Below are 12,790 nucleotides of genomic sequence, written 5' to 3'. Positions count from 1 at the left end.
TTCTCTCTAGTGTCTATAAGCTGAAAGACCCTGTAATATTCCATCTTGATTTACAGAGATAATTTTTACTTTTTATTTCTTTTATTAAAAGCTTTTCTTTTTTAAAGACCTGAGTGATTTTTTCCCCTTGTCAAGGCTCAAAGGAACTGAGTCTGTACTCACCAGGGAATTTGTGGGAGAAGGGAGAGAGAAGAGGAGGGGGGGAGGTAACACTCTTCTCTGTTTTAAGATTCAAGGAGTTTGAATCACAGTGATCTCCTAGTGTACCAAGGGAGGGGAGGATCTAGGAGGAAGAAAGGAGGGAGGGGAATGGGTTATTTCCCTTTGTTGTGAGACTCGAAGGGTTTGGGTCTTGAGGGTCCCCAGGGAAGGTTTTGGGGGGACCAGAGTATACCAGGCATTCCAAGTCCTGGTTGGTGGCAGCACTACAAGATCTAAGCTGGTAATTAAGCTTAGGGGGATTCATGCTGGTACCCCATCTTTTGGACTCTAAGGTTCAGAGTGAGGTTTTATACCATGACAAGCCCAGTGACATGTTGTTTGGAAACTTGAATTCAAAATACTAACATCAGCTAGGACTGTGAAATTATTACATCTCTTCTGATTCTCACATTTAAAGTTATACACAAAATCTCTGCTCTTGTTTCTTCCTCATTCCCTTTGTTATACAAACCTCCTCCTTAACCTTTACCTTTGTAAAGAGTCTCTTCTCTTTAAGCCTTCTGTACATAACGGCCCTGGAGCTTGTAGCTCCCTTCTTCCCTCCACCAGTGAGTGACCCTCTCTTCACTCAACTGCCTGCTTAACATCACCTGTAATACAATCAGCTATCATCCTCTGTACACAACCCAACACTAAAAAAAGCCATCATCCCGCACTGAGATCTAACATTCTTCCAGTAATCTGGTATATTATATCTTTAAGACATTCTGTTTAACTGTTAATTCCCTGAGGCAGGGACTGTGCTTTCCTCTGTATTTTATACAGCACCAAGCATATCAATGATACTCAATGAAACAGCAACCATATATTTTCCCTCTTTCCCACATCAATCTCTCATTTTCTTTTTTCACGCATCAATTTCACCTCCCTTTTGCTACCACTTCAGTTCTCATTGAGAAAGCACCTCACTCCAAAGATGATGTCACTCCCCATCAGTCATTCTCCATTCTTTAAAAGCAACAATCTATACCTCACTACATTCTGACAAAATGTACACTATTCCAATCTAGAACATATTCAGACCTCACCAGATTAATGCATGAGTGCTCAAAGCTGACTGACCTCACTACGCATTAAGCGGTGGGGACCTTTGTAGGTTTTGGCAGAGGTGCTGAGTTGCCCCTTTAAAGGCAGGTAGAGAGCCAGTGAGGTACCTCCAATACAGAAGCATGGGGACATTGACCCATCCCTCCCCGCAGGTGACCAGAAGAGAGGGGGAATATTTATGCCCACACCTGGGCAGTGACAGCCTTCCTTTCACCTGGTCAGATTAAGCAGCACCCACCCTCTCATCCATGGAAGTATCTGAAGTACCAGATTTTAGTCATTATCTGCTGTGGGCATTATATTAGTCGCCCCTTTCTCAGGGGGCTGGGAAGGAATTTTCCCCTCACCGCTAGATTGGCCAACACCAAGTAGGTTTTTTCACCATCCCCCCCAGAGGACTGGAGGCTTGAGGGAGCAAACAACAAAAGGGGAGTTAGGTTACAATGCTACATCTCGTTATGGAAGCTTGGGGCAGATGTCCAGTGCAGGTACTCTGCAGGGAATTGATACAGTTATCAGATTAAATCCTTTCCTGATCCATTTTAAAGAGGCATTCTTTTAAGGAGTGGAAACGGGGGTAGGGGAGTGAGGGGGGGAGTCAACTCAATCTCTTTTATATACCCCTTGACTCTCATTCAAGGGGGGAGGGTAGGAAGGTAGTGAGGTCCCAGCAATGTCTTAGCTGGGGATCAGGATGGGTAAGGGGGAGGGCTGCCAGCAGCATTCCCAGATATATGTAAATAATTATGGAATTACCTGCACTGTACAGTTTTATCTGGCAAGTACTCCCAGACACTTAGGAATAAAGTTGAGGCCTAATTAACACATCCAGTGTCTCCTGTCCTTCTTCTGGCATACCCAGACAACAACAATTCAAGTCTGAGCTTCAGGTGACAGCACCAAGAAAGGCATCTGTTCTTTCCTCTTTTAAAAAGTAGATATGTGGTACAACATGAGTAAAAGCAAATAAAATATTATAGTTATTTATATTTTCACAAAACATTACTTTTTATCTTCAGTATCAAATATCAGAGGGGTAGCCGTGTTAGTCTGGATCTGTAAAAGCAGCAAAGAATCCTGTGGCACCTTATAGACTAACAGACGTTTTGGAGCATGAGCTTTCGTGGGTGAATACCCACTTCGTCAGATGCATGTAGTGGAAATTTCCATGGGGCAGGTATATATAGGCAGGCAAGCCTATATATACCTGCCCCTGGAAATTTCCACTACATGCATCTGACGAAGTGGGTATTCACCCACGAAAGCTCATGCTCCAAAACGTCTGTTAGTCTATAAGGTGCCACAGGATTCTTTGCTGCTATCTTCAGTATATTCACGTTATATGACGGCAGCCCTAAAAGGAAATACAATTACTTATTTAACATTTATACTTACTTGTAGCTCTCAACTTGTTGACAGGAAGAGACTGTAATGAAGGAATCTGTTCGAGAGCTGTAAGTTAACGGACCAGGCAGAAGAAAACCAGGTAGAAATCGACCAAAAGCATAGCTTTCCTGTTCAAACAACATAAGCATGCCATCCATGGACTGTATGCATATCAAATCTCGACCTAAATGAAAAGGAAACAAAAGCACCGTTAATTACATATTAGATTTTTATTAAAATATACAAGCCTGAATTCTCATTGACACTAAATGTAAATGAATACTAATTTACCATATTGGCAACATAAAGCAGCTTTAAAGTAGGCATAAATGTAATTTACTCCCACTTTAAGGCTCCTTGACGCTGTCAGTGATGCTAGAGTAACTGAAAATCAGGCCCAGGTTATTTACAGAAATTAACAATGAAGTTACACTACAGTTAGATATAAACAAAACAAAACAGCTGTGACCCCCCTACACAAAACAAAGAAGAGGTGAAATATTGGCCCCATTGAAGTCAACTTGTAAAACTTTCACTGACTTCAGTAGAGCCAGGATTCCACTCAAAATGTTCAAAGTTGAGGCTGACACTCTATTACCATCAGTTATGTGAGGCCAGTGTCCAAAGGTCCAATTAGAGACCCAATGTGTCGAGTTCTGTATACAGTTAAAAGAAGATACAGACCCTGTCCTGAAGAGCTTACACTCAAAATAGACTAGACAGACAAAGCGTAGAGGAAAGGGAAACAATATACGAGTAAAATGATGGGGTGATGGTTGATGCACTTCATGTTACTTCTACTTTATTTTATTTTTTAAATATATATTATAAGGGCAGAGGAAGGCACAAGGGGATAAGTTGACCGGAGTAAGAGACTAGGTAATAAAGAAAGGAAACTGGATAGGGAAAGGTTTCAGAGTAGCGGCCGTGTTAGTCTGTATCCGCAAAAAGAACAGGAGTACTTGTGGCACCTTAAAGACTAACCAAATTATCTGAGCATAAGCTTTCGTGTAAGCTTTTCATGGTTAGTCTCTAAGGTGCCACAAGTACTCTTGTTCTTTTTGTGGATAGGGAAAGGAAAAGTGGTAATGAGATCAATGCTGGTAGCAAAGAGATAGTGACGGAAGGAAGAGCAAACCGTGAATCAGCAGAGAGAAGAAAATATCCATAATGCAAATAGGAAAAAAAACCAGATCCAATGTCTTCACAGGGGTCCAAGCTGTGAAAATCACTTCACAAATGGAGAAGGGGTGGTTCCCACGCGGCTCTACCTCCAGGAGTGCTGCTCTTACCACCCTGGAAAGCTATTTGGCACCTGGTACCCCATGAAGTGCAAGAAACCCCTTCCATTTTCAGATAATGCCTGGAAGAAGTTACTCCCTGCTCCGGTAGCCTATGCCCCACCCAAACTCTTGCCAGGGAATGAGGGAAGGAAATCCCTGACAACTCCCAGAACCATTGCTCATCCTATTCCCACCTGTCCTTTCCATAAGGTAATTTAACCCACAAGTAAACTGATGTGACTTGAAGGACATCTGTACTTTGCATTTCATGGATTTTGCCAGTTTGGCTCACAAACCTATTACTAATCAAACAGATTATTTTTAATGTATAAATAATGCGCTAGAACAAAGAGAACTAAATCTTCCAAAGGTTGTAAAAACATTATCTGTTAAAACTAAAGCTAGTTAACTGTTTCCTTTCTTGGGTAAATAACAATACATTAAGAGAAACAAAAAGATAGCAAAAAAATTAGTTTTCTGATTTAAGTTAATATTCTATTTTATCTGAGGGACCACAATTATTAAAATAAAATAAAATAAATGACCCTAAGAACAAATGTTCAAATCTACATATCATTCCAGGTACTTTAAATGGTCTAAAATAGAAATCATCATGAAAACAATGTTAATATCATAGTGATGACATTTTCCCATTGTCTTCATTATATCTTTATTTGATATTTTTAAGGGAGGATTAAAAAATATTATGTCTGTAGCAAGAAGTTAAAAATACTTGTCAATACTGAAATCAAGAATTCAACTACAATAGCAGCAAGATCCTACTGGTTACATGCCAATTTCAGTTACATGGATATAAATTCAGAGCAATATCTTTGAAGTCAACTGAGATCAGAATCAGGTTGTGGATTTAGCATTACATAAAAGATAGCATTAATTCAAACATGCACATAATTTTTAGCACCCATTCACACAAAGAAACCCACAAAAAAACGGCCCAATCAAACACTCACTGAAACCAATGAAAATATTAAAGCCAATGGAAGTAGGTATTGGATCAAGCCCCTATCCTACAAACATGTATATAAATAATGTCATTTATTTCACTCCCATGCAAAATTACTCACATCTGCAAGTGTCTGTGGGATTCTAGCCTATACATGCAGGATTAAAACAGGATATTGATTTAAAGAGAAAAAAAATTCTTCCTCCTAGATGTCCTCTTTCAGACCTTACTCTTCCAATACAGGGCCTCAAATATGGGCAAAAAAACAAAACAAAACCAAAAAAAATCATGTATTTTTTCCCACTTTGACAAGTATTGTTACATAAGGTCACAGAGGCAACAGTTCAATATATGGCAACACTGGAGGTAAAATGCATATGGAAAAATTATCTCCTTGTATTCTGATTCATCAGAGAAATTATTAGATGCATATCAACTGTTATTTAAAAATAGACAGACCATGCTAAGTAGTTAATGGGTTAATAATTCACTTAAGTTACTAATACAGTATTACTTGATCTTCGACATCTTGACTAAACAGAGAATCAGCATTCTCTCCCCCAAGATTTGGATCACTAGGGTAAAAACTCTGAAGCTGAGGGCAAATGGTCAGAGGCGAGTAAGGGGAGCAGAAGATAAATAGCTACACTGGATCCCGGTTTTTCCCCCTTTTTGTGATTGCCCATTCTATACTACTCTCAAAATGGTCCCTTCATCCTTCCCACCAAGAAGATCTGTACATAATTCACTCCATTCCCATTAACACTGCTGCACACATATGATGGGGAGGACTTTCAATAATGAAATATGGTCCTGTTCTTTTCCCAGAGGATGAACTCAGTGCTTCTCAACCTCCTAGGACACAAGGGGACCAAATTTCAGTACTTCATAGGGAAGCACACTGATGCTATAGATAGATAGGCAGAATTTTTTTTTAATTAATGTAATTTGAGGGGGAGGATCATGATAGGATTTCAACCAAATCTGAACTATTGCAATGGCTGATTTACCCTAACTATAGATTTCTAAATAAAAAAAATTATATTTCACTCAAGCAGAAGTTCTCTTTTTTCTTATCAGAGGGGTAGCTGTGTTAGTCTGTATCCACAAAAACAGTAAGGAGTCCAGTGGCACTTTAAATCTCCTCGTTGTCTCTTTCCTTAAAGCCATAAACCTAAGATCAGTCTTATATTTAACAGAACATACTTCAGGAGGATGATTTACTGACTGCTGATGCAAAACATATTTGTCTTATACCAACTGTTTTAATAAGGCAGAAATAACACTCTGGTTTAACAAAATCATAAATCAACATATAGAGAATAATTTTCTTCAACCTTAGAAAAATCCCATTTCCCTTATTAAACATGAAACAGAGCAAAATAGTCCATTAATCAAGAGGTCTATGATGGCTTCTAAAGGAAATTTAGCTAAGCTAACAATGAAAACCAATCTTCTCAAGTTAAATCATGCTAGGATCTGTACAGATCACCTATATTTTGTAAAAAAGCATCTGTAACATGGAAATCATTAGAGCGATGTTCAAAAACTCTCAGACTAACATTCTGCCAGCTACTGAAGTAAGCCAAACTAATGCCTTTCTTTACAACTGCAAGTGATAAAGACAAAATATATCATACCATTTAAGCCATTGGCTGCAAGGTTCATTGACAACTTCAAGCTGATGATTTGGTCCCATTAGGTTTAATCGATAATATATTGAAGTTTGTTTCATGTTTCCAAACAGTGGTACTACATTAATCTTTTCTGTTTTAGTAGATAAGAGTCATACACCTTTTTAGGAAATGTGAATTCTTTAATTCTGTTAACAGTTTCAAATCAATTAACAAATGCTTCCTATTACTAAATTCAATAATTTTAATAGAATTACGTGTTTAACATGTAAAATCCTGATAGCATTTTCCAAAAGGTACAATAGTTTTAGAGTTATGAATTTCCTCAGGTTTTCTTACACTGAAACACATGTTTTTTAAATTACGAAGCAGGGTCTATGGCTTCTGTTCAAATCTAGATTTTATTGTTTATAAAATTAGAAACATATTTTATATTATATACATATTATATGCATATATACACGTGTGCATGTGGACAGCCAGCAAGCTTCTTTTGAAATTGTGTATGAAGTGGCTTTATTAAAAAGCCTTTCCAGTTACTTAACCTCTTAAAATACTATTTATATGGCTCAAAAGATCAAACACTTCATTTTATGATTTATTAATAATAATTTGTCACTCATATACTGAAGTATGTGGAATTCAAAGGGTTAAGTCAACCAAACTAATCACTGAGACGCATTTGAGAAGCATTTGGTTCATTGTTTAAAGGTCAAGAATCTCTGAAGCATTAGCCAAGATCAGAGCAGATGATTTCATCAACACATAATTCAAAAATTAGTCAACGGAAATTATATATTAATAAAGAAGTAACTTATGCAATATTTGAAAAAAAGTCATAACCAAGGTGCTTGAATTCAATTAAAATCTGTTTAATATTAAGGGTCTCACTTAATTTTCAATTTTTTTTTTTTCATTTTAGCACTGACACTATTCGTAACTAATGCTGCTTCAAAGAAGAAAAGAGAAAATGGCACAATGTAAGGTAAAGATGGTATGGCAAACTTAATGTTCTTTGTTCTAGCTTTAGTCCGTTTAATAAACCAATCAATCATCGTCGTAAATAAAGTACTTTGCACTAGGATAGCACCTTCCATCCATGGACCTCAAAATGTTTTACGAACTTTAATGAATTAAGATGTATAACATCCTTGTTATGCAGGTAAGTAGCAATATACCTATATCCCAGTCCTGTTCTACCTAGTCTTAGAGATGGGCAAACTGCAGTGGTCCATCTTTGGAGACAAATAGGGCATTTTGGAATGCTCTGAAACAAACATTTCAAGGCCTTATTTAATATTTCTCTTCTGTCCTACTGGCTTATTACAAAAGTATTTTTCAGGAAACACTATAGGACAATCCTATTTTTTTTTATTCAGGGCTCTGTGCTCCTATCTTGGCTTATTCCTGGTCAGGGGAGTAGAAACTCCATGAGTTTCAGTCACCAAATGTCCTTTTTATTCTTCCATCTGTGGGGAGAAAGAAGAATTTGTATCCCGCACCTCCCACAAATGAGGCATAGGTTTCAGCCCCTAAGCTCAAGGATCTCAGGGGTTCACTGGAATCAAGGGCTGTCTCCATAGAGGTTCACTCTCTTGCCTTCTCTCCCTTTTTCCCCTGGCTGTTCCTTGACAACATCACTATGCTGCCTGGAAGTCCTCATACCATAACTGTCCCTGAGACCTTCCACAATATGGAGGGGGAAAGAAACAGAAGTTACTGCCAACTCAGTTGGTATAAACACACTAATCAGTTTTAACTTTCTAAAAATCACTATACACAAAGAGAAAAAAAAAAACAGTAGGTAGAGCATCTTATTTCTCTTCATCTTGTCAGCTAACTCTGGCTCAATATTTATACTTTGCATTAAATGCTGCCCTCAGTTATCCCCATGAAGCTTCACTGAAATCAGCACGGTTGCACAGGTGTAACACAGGACAGAACCTGGCCTATTTCTCAAAGCGAATGTTACCCAGGTAAGCGTCTGAGCTACTATCTTAGGCAGCAGACACCCACACACCAAAAACATTCCAATGAAGTATGTTAACTGCAAAAATAAACCTAGTTTCAAGTGATCAGAACTCAGAGAGATGTGTTTTTACACCACGTTAATAGTTTTGTTGTCTTTTCTTGTATATGAATGATAAAACAAGATTTTTGTAAAAGCAGATAACTGTATTAAAAACCACACAAAAGATATGCAGGAAGATGGGACGGACACACACACACACACACACGCACGCACACGCACACACACACACAGAGCTACGTAAATATTTTTTTAAAGTTTATTAGATCACAATACAAATTAAATCAGTTTGTTGATGTACTGTAATTCTATTGTTTAAAATACTATAAAAGTTGCCCTGAAGATCACAGAAAATAAGAGATAGAAAGACATTAGATCACATGGTCCATCCCCTTATTACAGTAGAAGTGTTCTCTATAGTACACATTCTAATGTTTTGTACTTCATATTCTCCTACCATTTTAAAGGACGGCTATGCCAAAGAGCAATATTTCTTGGTTGTGAATAATGGGGGCTTTTTCCACAAGCAGATGAAGAGATTTTTGGCTATATCCTTTAACTAACTAACGAATACCCCAAGTTTTGTTTTTAATTATTTCTGTTTCTGTTACAGACAGAATGTGTCTGTTCTGTAAAAACACACACAGACACATTATAGGCAGCAGTAATACTGAAAAGATGCTGATTCAGTTACTTTAATAGATTAAAAATAGATGTCTGCACAGTTGTTCATCCACATTGTTAGGGCAAGTAAGAAATAGCAATAAAAGTTTTGATCTCACACAAATGATAAGATATAAAATGTATGTTTACCATAATCTGTTAAATCATAAAAATAATAAATCATTACGAGTGGAAATAAGATTTACAGAACATTCTTGTAATAGATAATAGATACATATAACAGTGATTGAGGGATATTATATTTATGCTCACTGTTAACAAATGAACTCTTTCACACAAATACGATTGTTGAAACATCTTGTTGGTACAGTAATAAAACATGTTGAAAGCCAAATAATATTTATGACAAGGTGCTTAGAGTCTTCAGGGATCTTCAATGCATGTATAACAGTGGGTAAACCGTATTTGTTAAAGAAGCAGTAAAAGATATTTAATCCATATAGAGCTTGGTCCAGCAACGAGTCAATGGCAAAACTCTCATTGACTTCAGTGATGCAGTGTCAAGTTCTACAGCAACAACTAAACTTGGTTGGTCTTTCTTGCATTATCTGTATTATTCACAAATTTACAATAGTCTGTTAGATGACAAACTCCAATTATGAAAAATACTACAAGTAAAACAAAAGGAAAAGTTCATACAAAATTAGATATTCTTCGTAGTCCAAGTTTTTATAGTTCATTTTGTTTCCTTTGGCCGTTTCTAATGTGTAACCAGTGAATGGGTTTTTTATGTTTCATTAAAAAAAATGCAGTCTTCCAAAAGCTCAGCCAGAAAAGTCCATTTCTAAAAGCTTACTGCAGCCACTGGCTTTGCCAGTGACATATTTATAAAGTGAAAATGTAACCCATAGCGTTCTCTGCAAATCAGATGGATTCACTTAGTGTACTCTACATAGTTTCAGCAGCCTCAAGAGGAATGTCCCTCAGCCAGCAAGTGTTACTTTAAGTATTAGTCCAGCTACTGTTGTTTTATAGTTTTTGTTATTCTAGCGTGAAACGAATATATTTGTGTCACAGGTTTTGTTGTTTTTTTTTTATAAAAACATAATTTATTTTTAATGAAAAGCCAATATAAAGAGGCAAGTGGTGGCTCTTTGAAACAAGCCTGTAATTAAAGCTATTTTGGATCTGGAGTTCTTGTATGTGAATGATTTCCTGTGCTCTCAGCCTTTCCCCTGGCACCAAAGCATTTTCATAAAAATAAATAGATTATGTAATCACAAGGAGTTAGTACCATGTGACACTTACTAAGAAAACCTGCAGCATTAAATGGGATAAATTATAAATCAGAATAAGCTTCATAAAGTTATAGCTTTTTGGCAAGCAACAGCACAGATGATTCCACATCCCTTCAAGAAATGCTAATCAAAAGCATCAGTCAACAACTCACTACAAGGAAGACAAAAGAATGGTATATTCAAGGTAAAAGAAAAGAACAATTGCCATTTTCATACAGTAATAGTTCATTTTCTTCACAGCTAATACTGAATATAAGGGCTTAAAGAGTGCTTCCTTTAAGCATCACAAGCCTTAATTTACACAGGAAAAGCAAACCTACAGTCCATGAACTAATGCAAAAGTAACTATGGCCTTACTTTCCCACACACAGACTGGAAGAGAAGGCAGTCACCTGCTTCGGCATGGGAAAATGGGTTTTCATTTTCTTTTAGCACTAAGTTTTTGAATAGAAAACCCGAAGATGCTCCCTGTGCGTTGAGAGCTCAACTCACAGCTGGGTTTAGTTCCCGATGCAAAACAAGTGTGGGTCAACTGTGAGCAAAGCACTTCAGGAACTGCTCCTGACTAATGGAAAAACCATTTGAATGTATGTTGGGGCAGTTCTTAAAACAACCTATGCCTAGTAAAAAACAAATCTTAGGTTACTTCCCTAACCCAAAGCAGGAAACACATGTCAATGAGCATTCAGACAGAATACTAAACAAGACTAGCTTGGTGGTATAATGGCAGCACAGTGCACTGCCACAAAGGGGATCAGAGTTCAGGACTTCAGCTGGGTTTCTTTATTCCAGGCAGACAGCAGCTGAGAACATTTCTGAGGCAGTGTTCTGACCACACAGGAGGAGAGAAGGAAAAATGCCTTACATCACTCACCAGCAATCCCCCCGGATGATGCAAGGAGCGTTGTACACAGGCTGCTGCAGGAGCTAGTTTAAGTCCACCTGTGCTAGGAGCACAGGTTACTACAACATGAGCCCCCGAAGCAGGAAGGGAATGAAACTAAGAGGAGCTGATAGCATTTAAGAAAAAACTCAACCCAGGAAAAACAGATACTGAAGAAATTAATGTATTGAACTAACATTTTTAATTATTTTCTAGTCTTTGCCTGCTACTATGGAATTGGAACTTGAAGCAGTACAAGATCTTTGAGTCTTTACAAATCCCAACAAAGGACAAATGTTGGTTCTGCAACAGGCCAGCCTATTCATTAGCAAGTTTCCTCTGCCAAAAAGTATCCAAGCAGCTCAATAGAGGAATAGTGCAAAGGAGAGAAATTTCTTTGTACCCCACCACTGTCAATTTTTAGGATCAAAAGTCTTTCACCCCATCCCTTGTCAATTTTTATGAACCCTAAAATAGGATTTAAATGGATAGGCATTTCATTCATATGATCAACCAAATTGATGAATGCACATCTTCTCTTCCCAGTCATCCTCTTGGGGAAAGTAACTTTCAAGCCACAAGATCCATTTTTTCCTTCCCCAGCTGACCTCTGAAATAGAGCAGTGAGTCAGTATTAACCTGCTAACTTTGGGCAGAAGCCTTTTCAAAACTAATATGGACCCTGAGGATGGGGTGGGGCAGACAGGAAAAGACTACTAGTCAGGTTAAATGAGCTCCAAGTATCTGCAATATAGGCAATCAGAGTCAATCTCCAACTGTGAGGAAAGGGTGTCTGCTAGAAGAATCCCTACATTTGACATTCTACAGCCATGAAAGAAGTGAAACATCCACTGATCTAAATAGGTTTTAGTTATTATTTATTTATGGTAGCCCTCACAATAGGCTAAGCATTTTTCAGACATTCGAGAAGAGACCGTCTCTGCCTGGCAGAGCACACACTCTCAGAAAAGACATTCAGATTGGCAGAGGTCATAAAACGAAGAACAACATCAAATACAGATTATCAAGGGAGAGAGTTTACATATAGCTGTGGTTCTCCTCACCATTGCATGAGAGCCTGAGGCTACAGCTTTCTTGACCATAGGTTTCAGAGTAGCAGCCATGTTAGTCTGTATCTATAAAAAGAACAGGAGTACTTGTGGTACCTTAGAGACTAATACATTTATTTGAGCATAAGCTTTTGTGGGCTACAGCCCACTTCATTGGATGCATAGAATGGAACATATAAGAAGAGTATATATATATATACATATTGTGATACAGCATGGCCAGAAGGCAGCATAAGAGTGTTAGCAGGGGGCCTTATTCCCTGCCAAGGGAGGAAGGTTTGCTTTAGATTAACTAGAACAGCTGTAGCCAATTAGAGCACCTGACTTCAGTTAGAGCACCTGACTTCAGT

General features: G+C 37.8%; 1 protein-coding gene across 6 annotated transcripts in view; it reads right to left on the bottom strand.

The window, feature by feature from the left end:
* Positions 1-12,790, bottom strand: part of BBS9 (Bardet-Biedl syndrome 9) — a 498,766-nt gene that overhangs the window by 442,504 nt on the left and 43,472 nt on the right. For all 6 annotated transcript variants that reach the window (XM_075062584.1, XM_032778779.2, XM_032778787.2 and 3 more), the window contains one exon: positions 2,665-2,839. In XM_075062584.1, the coding sequence (XP_074918685.1) occupies positions 2,665-2,839 (175 nt within the window). The remainder of the gene's footprint in view (positions 1-2,664; positions 2,840-12,790) is intronic.

This window comes from Chelonoidis abingdonii, chromosome 2 (assembly GCF_003597395.2).
Source record: "Chelonoidis abingdonii isolate Lonesome George chromosome 2, CheloAbing_2.0, whole genome shotgun sequence".
Taxonomy (NCBI): domain Eukaryota; kingdom Metazoa; phylum Chordata; order Testudines; family Testudinidae; genus Chelonoidis; species Chelonoidis abingdonii.
The sequence above is the reverse complement of the archived record's forward strand: the minus strand, read 5'-3'. Positions and strand labels throughout refer to the sequence as shown.